The sequence below is a fragment of the Astatotilapia calliptera genome, chromosome 16, assembly GCF_900246225.1.
Source record: "Astatotilapia calliptera chromosome 16, fAstCal1.2, whole genome shotgun sequence".
NCBI classification, from domain to species: Eukaryota; Metazoa; Chordata; class Actinopteri; order Cichliformes; family Cichlidae; genus Astatotilapia; species Astatotilapia calliptera.
This window is the reverse complement of record NC_039317.1, coordinates 30,432,290-30,450,737: the sequence shown is the minus strand read 5'-3', so window position 1 is coordinate 30,450,737 and position 18,448 is coordinate 30,432,290. Positions and strand designations below refer to the sequence as shown.

Genomic DNA, 18,448 nt, shown 5'->3' with positions numbered 1-18,448 from the left:
TTCCTTCCTGTCCTGTGAAGTGGTAATTCCTAAACAAGAAAAATCACCACTGCACAAGATATGCAATTCCTTTTCCTGTCAGAATGGTTTTCTGCATCTTCTCTTGTTTTTTTCCACATGAACACATAAGTTGCCTGAACATTTAAGAGCTGTGGCAAAATTAATTTCCCACATCTGTGCAGTGTAGCTTGCACCGACCTCTTTAACTGGATGAAAAACAAGCCGCTTTCCCCGAAATGAAACAATAAAGAAAAATTCTGTCTTGAGTGGATAAAATCTTTCTTTGATTTTCAGTCAACAAAGCATTTGTTGCTTTGAATGAGAACGGTCTCTTGTTATATTATGTAACACACCCCAAGCAAGAGGGCGGCTGACAGATTATGTCTGGTTCTGAAAAAAACAGATAAATTATGAGATGGACGACAGGTAGTGTGTTTCCTCTCTCGCTTCTGCCAGATCTTTATTTAAACACATTCATGTGTTCACAACAGGTTGCAAAAACTTCTTAACATCTCTGTCTCACATTCCCAAAGCCCAAAATCAGAATAAACTAAAATAGTATAATAATAGTATAAACAAAAATCTAAACAGTCATCTCTGTTGTTTGTTACTAAGAGCTATAAATCACACTTTTTTTCACACATCGTTTGATAAAGCAAACATTCCAGTATTGTACCATATACTAATGGCGTATCTGTGTAGTGGAAATCTCCACATCAACATTGCAGAGCGATCAGAATTATTATAGGTTATTACACTAACTTTAGACAATAACAGTGACAACATATCAAACTGTCTCTGCGAACACATTAACTCAAATATACAGGAGCCGTGGTGTACTTTTGTTACAAGAGGGTGCCTTAAGTTTAGAAAACAACAAAGCTAACAGCTACTCTAGGATGTGGCGAGCTAAGCTAGCTCCTACTCTCGATCGTAACACATTTCAATGAGCAAAACAGACGAATACAGATCCCAGCAAAACAAACTGCTGGTCAGGTTTTACCCTTATTTGGCATGTAAATTATGTGGACCACATGTGTGGCCTTATTACTTACTAACCTGAAAAAAACAGATAAATTATGAGATGGACGACAGGTAGTGTGTTTCCTCTCTCGCTTCTGCCAGATCTGAAGACGAGCAGTAGCGTCACACTAAACCATCTCACTGGGGCGGAAGTGCCCCCTTGTGGCGTAACTAGGGATCACACCACATGTTGGATCTCCAACAAAAATCACAAGATTAAGGCCCTTCCTTAACAAAACTACACCTAAAAGCTTAAATCACATAATGTGACCACACGCTCCCTGACAAAATAAGAATGGCTCCTGGCATTCAAACCTCAATTTTTCTCAAAAACATTGACACATACACTTATTCAATATAACAAAGGTGTGTATATGTAAGGTGTGTAAGCATATGAAAGGTGAGGTGTAAAGCATGTGGGTGTTGGAATATGATAAGGAACTGTCCATGGTGGCATGTAGGGTGAGGAGAGCGTTGCAACTGTAGGATGAGGCTGGTACGATGGTTCACCCAGTGTTTGGTATGTCAGCATCTGCCTTGGTTTCCTCTCCCTAGTCGACCTTCTCATGTCGCTAGTAGAACATCGTGGAGGGGTGCGTGCAGACAGTTCGTCCTCATTTGGAATTGACAGTTCATCATCTGCACTTTCTGATGGAACTGGGTCATGTAGTGAAAGCGCCTCTGGAAAGTTGTCTCCTAGACTGACTTGATCTTGGCTGACTGGCCGGCCAATACAGCTTTCTTCCCTGATGGGTACCTTCGCATGACTGTTTTCTTCACCGGAGGCTGGGTGGGGCTGTTCTGCAGTAGATATCCTATGGTAAGTCTTTCCTTTGATGGGCTCTCTTTCTTTTACAGGAAGCCTCAACCAGAATTTTCCAGTACTCTCTTCAGAGTCTGAGTCACTTGTTTCAGTCTGTTGCCTCCTCCTGCCTCTGTCCCCTGGCAGGTTGTTTGATTTTGTTTGTCTCTTTGGTGTAGGTTCAGGAATGTGCTGTGGGGCCTCAACTGGTAAGTCATTCACAAGTAGTAACAAGTTACGGTGAAGCACTCTAGTCTTATCCTTATCTCCTGCTTCTCGGTAGACGACATACACGGGGTTGTCAGCTACTTGTGCTTTGACTACGTAGATACTCTTTTCCCAGTATGACTTGAGTTTTCCAGGCCCACCTCTTTCACCAAGATTTCTAACGAGGACCCTGTCCCCAGGATGCAAGACGACACCCCTGAGTTTTTTGTCATAGTAGGATTTGCCTCGTGCGCTGGACAGTTTACTATTGTCACTGGCTATCTTGTACGCCTCAGTCATCTTTTCTGCCCACTTTTCAGCATAATGTTTGTGAGACACAGTTTTTTTTCTCCCCAACCAGGCCAAACAACAGGTCTATTGGGAGACGGGGGTGATGCCCATACAACAGAAAGTAAGGGGAATACCCTGTTGACTCATGCCGCGTACAATTGTAAGCGTGCACTGTTTGCTGAAGGTGATCTTTCCAGCATTGCTTTTCTTTGTCGCCGAGTGTCCTAAGCATCTGCAAGAGAGTCCGATTAAATCTCTCGGCGGGATTACATTGGGGGTGATACGGTGTGGTCCTTGAGTGTCCAATTCCAGCTTTCTCTCTTAAAGTCCGAAAGAGCTCGTTTTCAAACTCACGACCCTGATCGTGATGCAGCCTGCCGGGATATCCAAAACGCTGGATGAAATCACCAAAGATGCGCTCAGCTGCTGTCTTGCCTGACTTATTTTTGGTCGGGTATTCTTGAGCAAACCTTGTAAAATGATCTACTACGACCAGGATATATTCATATCCACCTCGGCTGGGCTCTAGGTGCAGGTAATCTATGCATACAAGATCCAAAGGTGAGTTTGAAGTGATTGTGCCCATTGGGGCACGGACATGTCCAACCGGTTTTTTTTGTTTTATGCAGGGACACTTCCTTGTGACATAGTTTTCAACTTCCTGTTTCATAAATGGCCAGTAGAACCTCTCTCTAGCTAGGGCCAGTACTCGGTCAGTACCAATGTGTCCCATGTCGTCATGGAGGTATTTTAGTACCTTGGCCTTGTAAACTGCTGGGAGAACAAGTTGCTGTCTTTCAGTAGTACGTCGATACAAAAGTCCATTGTCAAGGCACAGTTTGCTCCATTCATGAAGCAATCTCCTTGCAGCTTTACCTACTGTTTGTCGTATCTCGTTTGTCATTACAGCATTTGTCTCTTTTAGCCGAATGATTTCTCCCACTGCTGGGTCTTCCCTTTGAGCCTTCACCAACTCCTCACTGCTTATGGTTGGAAGTGAAGTTGGGGGGTCTTGGTTCGTGTTAGCAGTAAGAGCCAGGATGGCGACCCAAGCTACATCCTGTTCCTGGGCTGCTTTGGCCCCACCCCATGTGGTTTGCACAACTTCATGAGAGAGCCCCTCAGTACATGCTGTCACGTACTTCTCAATGTCAAGGGGCATGCGGGACAACGTGTCAGCATCTATATTTACCTTTCCTGGTCTGTATTTTATCTCAAACCGGAAATCTGACAACTCCCCAACCCAGCGATGCCCAACAGCATTAAGCTTAGCAGTGCTCATTATGTAAGTCAGAGGGTTGTTGTCAGTATAGATGGTGAAGTGTGGGGCATAATAGAGGTAGTCTCTAAACTTTTCACACACCGCCCATTTAAGTGCCAGAAATTCTAATTTCCCACTGTGCAGGCAATAGTTTTTCTCGGCTGGAGACAGCGTTCTGGAGCCATACCCAATAACCCTTAGCTTACCATCTTGCTGCTGATAGAGTACAGCGCCAAGGCCTTGCTCTGAGGCATCTGTGTGTAGCAAGAAAGGTAAGTGGAAGTCTGGGTAGGCCAGGACTGGAAGGTGGGTGAGCATGTCAATGAGTTGCTCCAGTGCCCCCTGGTGTTCACCAGTCCACACCACAGGAGTATTGGAAGACAGCTGACTGCCTTTGGTTTTCCTCTGGTGAGGTGGTGCTCGTGACATGTCAGACTTGGCTTGGAGAAGCTCATACACAGGCTTTGCGATACGTGAGAAGTCCTGAATATAGCTACGGTAGTAGCTGAGGAACCCCAGGAGCCGCCTCACATCGCCAACAGTCTGCGGTGTTTTGGCCCTGAGTGACTGCACAGCCTCTAGATCCTTTGGGTCAATTTGCACACCCTCTGCTGATACAAGGCGACCCAAATATCTTACTTGTCTGCAAAAGAGTTCACACTTTTCAGGCCTTAGCTTCACACCGTGATGCTGAAGTGCTTTCAAAACTTTGCGGACGCCCTCAACATGCTCCTCAAAGGTTTTGGCATAGCAGAGGATGTCATCTAGGTAGGGAATGCAACATTCATCCCTAAATGCATCCAGCATCTCCTCCATACTCCTCTGAAAGGCTGCAGGCGCATTGGAGAGGCCGAAGGGTATTCTGACCCACTCATACAACCCCCAGGGAGTTACAAAGGCTGTGAGATGCCTTGAGCCCTCTGCCATAAATCCCTGGTGGTACGCCTTTCCTTGGTCAAGAATACTGAACCAGCAGTGGCCCCCCAGCGTATCGATCAGATCTTGGATACGGGGCAGTGGGTGCCTATCAGGTATGGTTTTCTGGTTTAGTAACCGGTAGTCGATGCACAGGCGTAATGTGCCATCCTTTTTGCGGACACATACAACAGGGGCAGCATAAGGAGATTTTGATTTGATTATCCAGCCCTTTGCTAGAAGGTCCTGGATATACTCCTTTACTTCGTTGAATAATGGCTTTGGAACTGAGCTGTAGGCTTTTTGCACAGGGATGTCATCTTTAAGATTTAGTGACAGCTCTAGGCTTGTAATACAGCCTATATCATTAGCATCCTTTGCAAAAGCAGCTGACTCCTCAAACAGCATTTTCTTTACAACTCCCTGCTGCTCCTCTGTGAGGTGATGTACATCAACGGGTGGATGCCACAATAGAGTGGAACAACTTGCAGTAGGTGGTGCAGTGGTAGGACTCTGAATCTCCAGGTCTCTGTTTGGGAGTGAGTCAGTCTCAACAATTTTCTTGATAGGCTGGATACTGCCAATCAAAGCTTTTCGAGGTAGAATAATGTCGTGTTTTGTCTGGTTTCCTAAAGGCAAATTTACATGTGGAGTTCTGCCCATCTGAACTTCTAAGAGGCCCTCACCCACATCTAGCTGTTGTAACTGTGGGCAATTTTCCTCAGGTTCGAACAGCACTAGTGGGTCGCCAGAGTCAAACTGTGGTGGTACTTTACATTTTACCCAGGTTACGCTACCAGCTGGGATGACTTTGTCTTTCGGACCTGTTCTCAGGCGCCCCTGAGCAGAAACAGGTTTTTTTGTCTGCACAAAATGGACAATAGTCTTTGCTGTGTCATCTGGGATGGACATTGCCCCACCTAGGAGGCGACTTAAAGTGGAAGCTAGCCTTTCTGGTTTTCCCTGAATCACTACTTCAACCACATTGAATCCCAAAAGTGGCATTTCTAAGGGCAACGAGCTCACCAGGAAGGGTACACTGACTGATAAATCTGGGTCCTCATTTCCTGGTAAGTTCAGGGTTATGATCACCCAGCCATCAAAGGGGATTAGCCCTCCATTGACCGCATACACTTCCAGTGTCTTTTTATCCTCCATGAGCTCAATTAGCTCAGTCAGGGGGTGAACGTCAAGATCAGGTAAGTACTTGTCTCTCCAATGGCGGTCTATTATGCTGACTTGGGCCCCAGTGTCCAAGAGAGCATTGACTGCGAGGCCATTGAGAATACACTTAGTCAAAGCTTTCCTACCTATTAATTTGGCAACAGGTTCATTGGTAGGCATCGTGTCTTTTAGGGGGTCAGCAGCAGTTCTCTCACGGCTATGCTTTTTGTTAACAGCAGCTGTTTCAATAGTTGTTTTGAAACTACTGTTCCCCGTCACCTTGTGGGTGGTGTCTGTTTCAGCTCCCCTGTCTGTGAATTGGGACTTGGGAAGGACTCCGGTTACTGTTTGTCCCCCCCACAGCAACCGGTTCACGTTTCCCTGCTGCTTAGGGTTTTTTAGGCAACCCACAGCTCTGTGTCCCTGTTCGCCACAAGAGAAGCAGTGTTTACAATCTTGTAACCCCTCCTGCACACATTTTGGACAACCATAACGGCTTCCTCTTCTGGTTGCTTGTGGCTTGGGGGGTAGACAGCTGTATGACTGGCTCCTCTCCACTTTCTCTGCTAGGGTGTCTACTAATTTGGTGAGCACATCTATTTTCTCTGCAAGCTTCTGTACTTCATCTGATTTAGCTCTATGCTCTGTCATGTCTTTCTTTATATTTGCCTGCTTAACCTGCTCTCCCTCAACCTGTAGACTATGTGCAGCAGCTTGTCTTGAGCGTTGTGTTGACCCCAAACGCCTTTGTCGTTCACTTTCATCACTTGTTACCCTCATGACATGCTTTAGGATCGTCTCATCTGTAACTGTGTTGTCTGAAAGTAAAGGTTTAAGCTCCCTGCGAATATCGTTGTACTTGTGTCCTATTCCCTGATACACTGTGTGTAGGAAGACATCTTGTACTGTATCTGGGCTATACCTGATATCAGTCCCTGGCTGTTTTGACCCAAACAATATTCTTTGCTTCAGTCCAATAACACGGTAGAGGAACTGCTGAGGGGTTTCATGCTCATTTTGTTTGGCACACATTAGTTCTTGGAATAGTTCTGTGCTATTCCTCTCACCTAAGTGCGACTGGAGGAACCCCTTGAGCTCAGCCACAGTCATGTCTTCTTTATTGACCAGCATGTCCTTGAAATCTCCTGGCTTTATTATCCTTAGCACACCTCTCACGATCTCAGACTCAGTGAGATTGTCCTTTATCCCCTCCTCTATCTGTCTGCAAACACTGTTAAAGCTTATATCGGATGAGTGATCTCCAATTTGGCCTCCTTGAACTTTGAATTCACGGCGATGGATGTAGGACAGATCCTTCAATGATACTACTTGTTCGGGTCCTCTGTGTCTGGAAACGTCCATCTGTGTCTCAGAGTGATGTGGGACTGAGAGTGTAGGTTGTGCTGTAGCTTGAGGTGTGGGAATGTGCATCAGCCTACCAAGCTTTCGGCTCAAATCCTCATAGTCTAACAGCATCTTTTGGACATTCTCTGGTGAAACGTCACAACTGAGTTCATTAGTTGTCTCAGTGATTAACTTGGCGTTTGCTGTTACAGGAGTGGTTACATTTGTTACATCAGAAAATAGTACATCAGTGTTAGCTGGTTGGGCTGATGCAGTAGGTGGGACAGTGATAAGTGGGGACATTGGCTTTGTATTTACACTTGACCCAGCAGGTAAAATTACACTACTTTGAGACTGAACAACCTCATCGACAACATCTTTTAGGGCTAGTAGTTCTCCCATGCCCCTATCCTCAGCATCTAATAAGTTCTTACTGTACATAAAGGCGTGGATGTACTCGAAACATCCCTCTGCGTCTCCGCTGGAAAGCTCTGCAGCATCTTTGCCTGGAGCAGGGCTGACTGTAGAAGCAATCTGGAAAAGTTCGTTTGATGATAGCGACAGTAGGCTTTTCCTGATGTCCCATACCAGGCTTTTCCTCTCCTGGTCTGCCATGACGACGTCTTCCCCAGTCTCTCGCAGTAGGTTGCTTTTGGGTCCAGCCCTCTTCCTCACTTGGTCTCAGCTTGTCTCACACAGACAGCTCACTTTGGGGCAGCCGGCATCACGCTGTCAGCTTTACCAGCACGAGGTGTTGTAGGTTGTGGGATTAGCTCATGGCAATGTGGAGAGCCAATCCCGGACGAGCCCCCAAGAATCTGTAACACACCCCAAGCAAGAGGGCGGCTGACAGATTATGTCTGGTTCTGAAAAAAACAGATAAATTATGAGATGGACGACAGGTAGTGTGTTTCCTCTCTCGCTTCTGCCAGATCTTTATTTAAACACATTCATGTGTTCACAACAGGTTGCAAAAACTTCTTAACATCTCTGTCTCACATTCCCAAAGCCCAAAATCAGAATAAACTAAAATAGTATAATAATAGTATAAACAAAAATCTAAACAGTCATCTCTGTTGTTTGTTACTAAGAGCTATAAATCACACTTTTTTTCACACATCGTTTGATAAAGCAAACATTCCAGTATTGTACCATATACTAATGGCGTATCTGTGTAGTGGAAATCTCCACATCAACATTGCAGAGCGATCAGAATTATTATAGGTTATTACACTAACTTTAGACAATAACAGTGACAACATATCAAACTGTCTCTGCGAACACATTAACTCAAATATACAGGAGCCGTGGTGTACTTTTGTTACAAGAGGGTGCCTTAAGTTTAGAAAACAACAAAGCTAACAGCTACTCTAGGATGTGGCGAGCTAAGCTAGCTCCTACTCTCGATCGTAACACATTTCAATGAGCAAAACAGACGAATACAGATCCCAGCAAAACAAACTGCTGGTCAGGTTTTACCCTTATTTGGCATGTAAATTATGTGGACCACATGTGTGGCCTTATTACTTACTAACCTGAAAAAAACAGATAAATTATAAGATGGACGACAGGTAGTGTGTTTCCTCTCTCGCTTCTGCCAGATCTGAAGACGAGCAGTAGCGTCACACTAAACCATCTCACTGGGGCGGAAGTGCCCCCTTGTGGCGTAACTAGGGATCACACCACATGTTGGATTAAGGCCCTTCCTTAACAAAACTACACCTAAAAGCTTATACAATGTACAAAAATTAAATCACATAATGTGACCACACATTACAGTGTGTCACAATTACATGAACAGAGTGCAGAACCTTGAGCTGCGTTGAATGAAGTTCCAGATTAAATGTTTAAAAAACATGACTTATTGATAACTATGTGCAGAATGGTGTTTTTGTTTGTTTTGTTTTTTAAGAAGAAGCAAAAAAGCAAAAGTGGCCCATAGAGAATGCAGATGGTTTTTTGTTTTTTTTGGGGGGGGGGGTTGCAATACATGAACTCTTTTCTGTGCATTTCTGTACAGGCATGGGAGGCTACTATAAAACTAATATAGTAAAATAAATATAAGTAACACATATAGTACAATATATAGTAAATAAACAAGCAAATGTATATGTTTAAGCCCCCTATATCAAGTACTGTTTCATTCAGTTCTTTAGCTCAGTCCTCTGCTACATCATTGCTTTCTTAAAATTGCAGAGTAAATTTTAAAAGTGTAGCTATTCTTTTCAATTCTCACAAAGTTGTAACAACATAAACGGAAAGCTGTTATTGCAGATGTATTTACACAAATAGAGATTCAACACATGCACAAATACTAAACAGTTCAATAAAGTGCTGTCAAATCTACTGGGTTTTTTTTTTTCATCTTTTTCCTACAATACAATGACATTTCCAGACTGGTGCATTGTATGATTAACAAGATAATTATAAGAACCCTCCTTTCAGATTTCCATCTGAATAACAATGAATAAACAAAATCAACTACAGGCATTTGTAAAGAAGATAATCAAGTCAGCCTTTATCTTGGTTCAGACAGACTCGTGACTGATTTTCATTTGCTTTCACAGCCAGTGACAACCGACTTGCAATTAATTCTGTGAAAGTCGACGGGGTAAAGTGCCTGAGTGATGGGCTAAAGGGAGTATTAAGACTGTTTAGAATGCTAGGCAATAATAGAAATACCTGACTGTAGAGTGCTACAATATAAGTGAAAATCATACAATGAGCATTTTGCAGTTTTATGCAAATGAAAGGTCTTGGGTCACTGTTTATTTCTTTAGATTTGGTTAGGGAAATGAAAATATCTGCAAGCATACATAAAAATACAGCACATAAGTCAAAGACAGAGTTTGTATAATTCTACAAAGGTTCAGTAATTGGCATTTGCTACATGGTAAATGGACTGGTTCTTATATAGCGCTTTTCTACTCTTCTGAGCACTCAAAGCACTTTATACAACTTGTGCATTTGCACAAGCACATTTTTCCTAGGTGCTTTCTAACTGACATTCACACACATTCATACTCCGATGGATGCATCGGAGAGCAATTTGGGGTTAGTATCTTGCCCAAGGATATTTGGCATGCAGACTAGGGGAAGCCAGGAATCAAACCACAAACCTTCAGATCAGTAGATGACCTGATCTACCACCTGAGCTACAGTGAGTTTCATTTCATACAGCTACAGTTACTACAGTGAGTTCAGCACAGCCTGAACTCTCTGAGCAGCTTTATTCTAATTTCTTTGTGTTCTGGAATAGTTCTCCGTGTTTCTTGAAGGACAATCAAAGCTCTTCTGTCTTTTGTTCCTATTCTACCAAGAAGTAATGCTGGGGAGGCCAGTCCATGAATGATATCATTCCCCTGTGCGTTTTTCTATTCAGATGGAGTGTGTTTGGGATCATTGTTGTGCTGAAAAATGAAGCCACCAATAATCCAATGATTTTGGATGGTCAATCCATACATTCCTCCATTCATAACTCACTGTTATACCTCTCTCCTGATATCCTGCATACTGACAATGATTTGAACCAAGACAAGAATTTTCAAATTTGGATGACCTTCATAAGATCTGTGACCACCACGTTTTAGTGCAGTTCTTGTGTAATGTGCCTCTTCTCCTTGTTCCCCTTCCTTGGCTTATTGACAGCAATCCTTCCACTGAGTGTGAATTCTGAAGAGGCATCATTAAACAGTTGATAAACTGATGAACTTTAGGCTTCTTTAATCCACTTTTTTTTTGTCCTCAACTTGAAATTTCAGTTACTGGGTGTAGAGTCGAGTTTACTTGTTTTGATTAATCTAGCTTATTTCTTGTTGAAGAATTGCATTCAGCATATATGAGTACAGGCTAAGTGACGACTAACTCCCTAATGTTCATTACTTTGTGCTACCAGAGTGAGTAATGGACACTCACACTGGCTTACAGTACCTGTTACAAAAATTTACCAAACACAAAATTTTTTTGCTTCTGGTAAGATTTTAGTATAAATAAATAATTTTCTTTTGAAATCCTGAGTTTAACTTTAAAAAAATAAGTTTTGACTAGAGGTTTCTTCCGATCTACCAGTTAACTTACTCTTTGGCTACCCTTCAACAGCAGCTCAATTTTGTGGGAAAACCGCAGACCTCTCAACCCTGAGTTGCACTACCAAATCCCATTTGCTTTACCCACAGTAATTATAGACATCAACCATCACATAAACATGGTAAATGACCTGTATTTGTATAGCGCTTTACTAGTACCTAAGGACCCCAAAGCGCTTTACACATCCAATCATCCACCCATTCACACACACATTCACACACATAAACATGACTGATTTTGCAGGAAAAAGGCATTAACATTATGGCAATGCTAGGAACCCCCCCAAATAAGTTCATGAAAGCTATGCTTCTACCAAAGGGTGAAGCAGACGTTCCACATCGCTCCAGGTCTAAAACAAGAGCACAGGAACTTGCTTTTCAACACATGCCGGAAGTTTCCACATAGTGCATCCCCATTACAATACTGGGTTGGCTTAGTTCAATGTATCTTGTTTCACATGACACTCCACTGCCACTCAAAGAGCACTTTGGGATGCAGTTAATCTCTGGAGTAGATGATGTGCAAAGCCCCTGAGAGGGGTTGAATGGAAGGTATGACATTTTGTTGAATGTGAGTGCTGATCTGCATGGACATCTCGTCTGTTCTGGCATATATTTTTAGAAAATGCAAAAGTGCTCCTAAACAGCCAAAGAACACTTCAATGATACTTTGTATAGCGTCCTGTGGTGGATGGCTAATACAAAAACAGAGAGCACCATTCAAACAGACAGAAGTCCAATGGTCATGTTTACCACATAAGGCTTACAGAGTCCTGGAGAATCAAGCACTTCAAGGCAACATTTCCAAACAAGACACATACAGTTTTATTTTTCCTTTTAACGGAAAAAATAAAACTTAAAACTGCAAACATTCAGACTTCACTTTTTTTTTTTTTTTTGCCACTCAAGTACAAAAAAAAGATAAACCACCCTGATGTCAATATGACCATGTGGCATGTAATAAACAAATGCTATTTAAAAATGAGAGTTTTAAGTCTGTACATATTGTAAGAGCTAGAAACAATAATATCACACAGTTGGCACAGTGCTCATGAGCATATCTGTATCCGCTGCACCTGTCTTCTACGAAATGACAGACATAGAACCGTCACTCCGTCAGCTGCGTGTGATACTATAGTACGCACAGAAAACATCTATTGAAATTGCATGGATGGAATTCAGGGCCTGTATTTACAATGACCCCACCATAATGGTATTTATTTTTTAAACACAGACTTTACACTTGTAAGAATTACACGTCTTTGTGTGTGTATTTGTTTATCTTAGCTCCACCTTGACCTTTCAAACACCTTGAGAACACACAAATGTTCTTATTTTCACTTACCATACCCTTGTTTCACAGCCACAGTGTATTGGTATTTAATTTAATTGCCTCTTTATTTTCTATTTCGGACTCACCCATATCATTATTCAGATGTGATGACGTTCATAGCACTTTGACTTCCTCCACTTGTTGACCTTGGAGGCTTAAAATCACTCAGTGCTGTGAGAGAGCAAAAGCAATTCTAAAGGAAATCTGAGAATGCAATCTGCTATTATATCTGTGGTCCTAATGGAACACTATTCCAGCAATTGTTGCCCTTGATGCCTTTTATTCACTTGCTTTTACATCTGCTGCTGATTGAATCTCAGAATATAAAAGATTTATGGTGCAACTAAAAGTTGAAACATTCCAGCTGTGACTTTGAAGACAGAGAAACATTCAATACATAGCATAGAAAAGAGTTCTTAAAATGATTTGCTGAACAGAACACAGACTAAATCCAAGGGGAGTCACTGGATTATAAGTAATATATGACTCATGTAAAAATATAATAAAATGGTAGAAAACTTCAGCGGTCAAACAATTATTACACCATACTCTGAAAATCCCACAGCATTCCTCACATGAAACGTGGCTTACACATCAAGTTGTCACAATATCAGCAAATCACACAAGCAGGAAACAAACTCCGACAAATAAAATGAAACTCACTGTAAATCTTAGTGTAACAGTTTAGATGAATGCCCCATCTGTGCTGCCAAGGGCAGCTGATGTCCTTAGGACGAGATGAGAAGATAAGGCAAACTGAAAACTTGAGCCATTCAAGGAAAATCGGCAAAGCCATTATGTTCTTACACACATGCACAAAGTTAGTACCCCCTAAACCAACCCATTTAACCACAAATCTTAACATTAGGACAAATATACATGACGAACAGATGTATTCAACTAAGAAACTGTACAGAAGTATGAGTTCATTTTCATTCCCTACCATATTTTATCTGTCATGAAAAAAATTAAGATGCTGCAAATTTTTAGAGTTCAATGCCCTTAAACTTCTGGCCCTAAAAGAACCCATAAAACAAACAAAAAGTATAAAAATATAAATATAGAGCCTGTGTTTATTTTGTTTATCTGATTTATGTTCCCGTCACCTCATTATTATTTCCTTCCTACAGTTTCAGCCATTCCTTGGACTGCCCATAGGTCTGGAGAAAAAGCAGATGGTCCTTAGCAGCTTCTCCAGTTTACACGTCAAAAAATAGATTTACAATTTGACCAATTTATCTGTCACTTTTTTGTTTGTTTGCTGGATATCAGCCTGAAACATAAAAAGGTTGCTGGTGTTTTTGAACCCTCATACAATTATCAGCCATTCTTCCATTATCTCTCACTTTAAGGAGCACTTTAGCATCTGTCCAGACTTTCACTTCACTAAAAGTCAATCTAATCAGTGTTGCTTACAGACGCAGTATTAAAACATGGACTGTCATGGAATGGAAACATTTTAAGTTATACTTAATGATTTTGTGATATAGTGAAGCCAAATGGATTAAAGATTAAAATTTCCCGTTCTATTGAAACAAATTAAATTACAAGCAGCATTTTTTCTTGTTTAGCAGATGTTAAAGTTGTAAGAACAGGAGCCGGTGGCACTGAGCACTATGACAATGTGTGAAGCCTGTTCAAGGGTTCCCTGGTGGCTATGTGGTGCAGAGCAGCCGTTCAGCTCCCTGAAGTCCTCGGCCTGATATGAATAGCAGCGCTCCCTTTTCACGTTTCAAATAAATCAGCAGTGTAATCCAAAGAGGCAGCTGTTTAATCTCTAGATGAGCCTGACTGTAGCCTCAGGTTGACCAGCAGTTGTTTTTCGGTTAGCATTTTTTTGGCTGGAGATTAAAGACGAATTCTTTGGCCTTTGCCTTTAAACCTAGTCAGTTTCAAACAGCATGCATGAGGACCTCGGGCTGAATGATCTGATATCTTTTACTTCCTAAGTTTCAGATTGATACATTGTTTTTTCTTGACATACTTCTACAATTTTGATTTGCCTTTATCCTGTTGTCCTGATTAATTTTATTACATCGTATTATACTTTGCAAAACAAAGAGAATATTGGTAAGGTAATGATTATAATTAAACAAGGGGATACACAAAAATTCTAGTAATTTATTTCAGAAGGAGGCCTTGAAAGGAGGCCAGTTATTTGGATTTACTGGAATAATTAGCCAGGTGGCGCGCATATCTCTGTTTAAATTAAGCTCTTTTAGCCTAATTTAACTTTGCTTTAATATGGCGTGATTACATAAATGAATCAAAAAATAAGTTATGTTCTTGAGTTTGAGTTTGAATTTAAGAGCATTCTTAAGTCTAAAATGCTGCTGTGACTTTCCTTTAGCTGCTAACCTTTACTTATCTAAGCAACTCTGCAGTGATAAAGGAGATCCAGAGAGATTACAGCTTGAACCAGACCTTTATCTCGTTTCTTTTAGGGTAGTGAACATGATGCACAATATTTGGACAGCTGTTATTCTGAAACGTATGCACATCTAGACAATTTATGGTTCAATGCAGTACGTTAATCACAGCTATGGGATGTATGTCATTGTGGCTGAAACATCTGGTAACAAGTTGCAGCCACAATGAGTGATTCACAAACTTCCCAGGACTCTACCTTTTAAAAGAAAATACTCGGCCTGGGAAAGGAGTATTAGTCCACCTCAGATTTTAGTCTTTCTCATCAGTTAACTACAAGCACATCACATGTGTTTTCTGCTGATAAACTAAGGCTCAGTTTGAAGAGCCATAATCAAATCAGTGTTTCAGAGCTTTAACCCTTAGTGGCTAACCCTATGTTTTGGGGATTTGATTGATTATATTTTACTTTGTTGAATTTTCTTTCAGCTGGTGGATTCAGGGGTTGCCACAATTCACCTCCATCTTCCCCTATCGCTTCCATCTACTTCTGTCACACCTACATGCCTGACAGCTCGGTCTTCAGCATGATTCTTGTGTAGTGCTTCTCTAATCTAACTGAGCTTTTTGTACTTGCCTCGTTCACCTCATTCACATTCATAAATCACTTTTTTCTATGCTTTTCCTCTGCAAGTGCTTTCTATCTAACATCTGATGGACTCATCAGAGAGTAACTTGAGTTGGTATTTTGTGAAAGGATATGTGGCATGCACGCTGGAACAAACACGGATCAAACCACCAATGTTCTGATTAGTAGGTGACTGGCCCTACTTCTGCCAGACATTGTCCAATATATCCACTATCCCTCCTTTAAACATGTTCAAACCATCTCAGCCTTGCCTCTCTAGCGCTGTCTTCAAACTGCTCGACCCAAGCTTCAGCTCTGCCACCTCCAGCTTTTCCTCCTGTCTTTTTGTCAGAGCCACTGTCTCCAGTGATGATACAGTACATCACTACCATTTTGTAAACCTTCCTTTTCCATGTTGCTGCAATCCTATCAAAAATCCCCCCGACACTCATCTAATCTCTCCACCTCACCCTGCCTGCACTCGTACCACTCCTCACCTGTCTTGCATCTTCTCTATTCCATCTGCCTCCTTGACACACACACACGTATTCAATCTTCCTTCTGCTGACTTTCAGTCCACTCATCTCCAGAGCATACCTCCATGTTACCAGACTCTCTTCTACCAGCTCCCTTCTCTCAGTACAGACCACAATGTCATCTGCAAAGATCACACTGCACGGAGAGTCCAGCATGTCCATCACCACTGCAAACAAGAAGGGGCTCAGAGCTGATGCATGATGTAACCAGACCCCCACTTTGAATGTATCACTGTCCTCATACATGTCCTGCACCATATCACATACATGCACTCCATGCTCTGATTCTGATTATGTTGCTTGTAGTGGCTAAACGCTCCCTCTTTTGCTTCAACAACATGTTGTAGGAGCAACACAGCATCCTGTTGTTCACCTACTTAGTACTGCTTTGTGACAATAAACCACACCCTCCCACATGCATCTTATCAAACCACTTGCCATCTGCCTCTTTTGACTTTGCCTCTGTCTGTTTACCGGAAGTTATTTGCATACATGCATAAATGCGTATATGTGTGCTATATCTTCTTCATTAGTCTTTTTCTTAGTATGCCAGTAGTTATGCTTAGATCAAAGCTGCTTCATTCTGACTGGGTGTAATTACAGATCAGTAACAAACATCATCTAAGATCCAGAGCTTGAGATTGTGTTGATAACATTTTGAGGAGTAGCAAATTATCCTCTTTTCATACGCTCAGGGGTCGTTGTCCCAGTCCCCTGTGGCAGTCGTGCATGAAAAATGCACGTCCTCCTGTTCAAAAATTCAAAAATCAATCCGGACTTGATTTTTTATTTACCAGCTACAGCTCTTGGATTACTCAATCAAAAAGCAAAATGAAGTGGTCAGACTCTCTTTCTGCACATAGGCATTTGGTGTGTATGAGCAGTGAGTAGGGGTGGCTGGACTATTCTAGAAACCCATTAAAACCTGTGTGTAAGTACTTGAAATCGTGGGTGGGCAGAATTGTATCTCTCTCGCTCTCTCTCTCTCTCTTTTTTAAAAAATGCATCATTTCGAGAGCAAATTATATTTTATCCCTGAGTTGACTGTCACTTGAAGTGTGCTCGCAGGTCATGTTAGTCATTGTTATGATGAGTCATTCATGCAGCAGTGCTGGAACTATCTGGACGAGACGAGAACACTGCGTCAGATACTCAGATACAGAGTTTTTGTCTATGAATGCTACAGTTTTTTTTTCTTTTTTAATGCCATCATTACATCATTACATCCTTACCTAACATTCAGCAGCCCTGAAACAACAAAGTGGACTTTACTTTGGGTTGATTCTATTATAATATACCTTTTAGATGCAGAATTTTCTTTTAGAATGCATCTTTTCTTATCTAGGCAAACATAAAAAGGAAGCAATAACTCGATTTTTAAAACAGAACAGTCTTCTACTAAATAATCAGCTGTAGATGTATTTATTTCTTTCAGTCACAGATCTTGATAAATGTGTTATATAATGAAGCTTCGTCCTGATATAAACTGATGTCCCAGAGAAGAAAGATCACTCGGGGATAAAAGCTATTCTGGCAGTGACTTGTAAGAAAGTAATCTCGAAATAAATAACTCTCCATACAAGCTTATAATGTGTTAGATTTATTTGTGCTATACTTTAAGTTTGTTAAAATATCCCTCGATGACATGTTTTAGGACCTAGAAGGACACTTTTTTAAATAACAGTTTGAGTCTAATATTTTTCCATAAATTCGAGCTTTAAGAAAACTTTCCTTTGTAAATATACATTATTTCTTCAGAGTGCAGCCAATTCTCTGTTAAATCTTACAGACAAAGTGTACTAGCACAAATTCAAATATTTAGCTGAATCCAAGGGCGAGCACACACTGTATTCTTTTTAAAATATAATTTTATATAGCAGGTCAGAAAGTGAAAGATTTCCAGCAATGACCCATCCTCCCTAATCTGAAGCAGCCGCAGAGACACCTCGTTACCTTTGACATTGGTTATGATTGATTTGTTTTAATTTACCACTTGGTATGGCTCCACTGTTTGTGGTTCGTTTTCAGCAATGCGAGACCTGCATATTGTTGCTTCTTCCTGCTTTTCTTGTCTGTAGTTTAGAGAGCATTACAACACTGTAAATGCATCACAAGGATTATGAGGAACAGTTGAGTGATGTAGAAACAGACCTTTCTTTTCAAGCACAAATATCATTGTGCACAGTGAAGATCAAACATCCACGTAACATCCAAGTCATGGACTCTGAAACAAAAGAGACAAGATTTAATCTGCTTGTTTAAATCAGACTGCAGCAATAAGAGCTCAACATTGCTGAGTGTTCATTTTATTTGACCAGCTGCACACGCGCGCTTCAACCTCGATAATCTGATCAATCAACTGGATTCAGCGCGTACAATTCATTCTTATTCTGTGCTTGTGACTAGTGCAAATGTCCACAAATACGCCTCGTTAACCTCTGTTATTTATGAGGTTTTTGTTCATTTATTTCATTATTGGCAGGCATCTGATG

At 41.4% G+C, this 18,448-nt stretch overlaps 1 protein-coding gene across 2 annotated transcripts; it reads right to left on the bottom strand.

Moving 5' to 3' along the window:
* Positions 1-430: 430 nt before the first annotated feature.
* On the bottom strand, positions 431-18,127 carry LOC113008246 (uncharacterized). Of its 2 annotated transcripts, none has more exons than XM_026145535.1 (2): positions 18,108-18,127; positions 431-7,873 (listed from the first exon to the last, which is right to left on the bottom strand). In XM_026145535.1, the coding sequence occupies exon 2, from the start codon at positions 7,620-7,622 to the stop codon at positions 2,349-2,351; it is 5,274 nt and encodes a 1,757-aa protein (XP_026001320.1). In that variant the 5' UTR covers positions 7,623-7,873; positions 18,108-18,127; the 3' UTR covers positions 431-2,348. The 2 variants fall into 2 exon arrangements, with proteins under 2 accessions (XP_026001320.1, XP_026001319.1); XM_026145534.1 differs by lacking the exon at positions 18,108-18,127 and adding an exon at positions 8,543-8,602.
* Positions 18,128-18,448: the final 321 nt, after the last annotated feature.

What these genes read in the sequence shown, in the direction of transcription:
- LOC113008246 (XM_026145535.1), bottom strand. Translation starts at nt 7,622, where the DNA reads ATGGCAGACCAGGAGAGGAAAAGCCTGGTATGGGACATCAGGAAAAGC.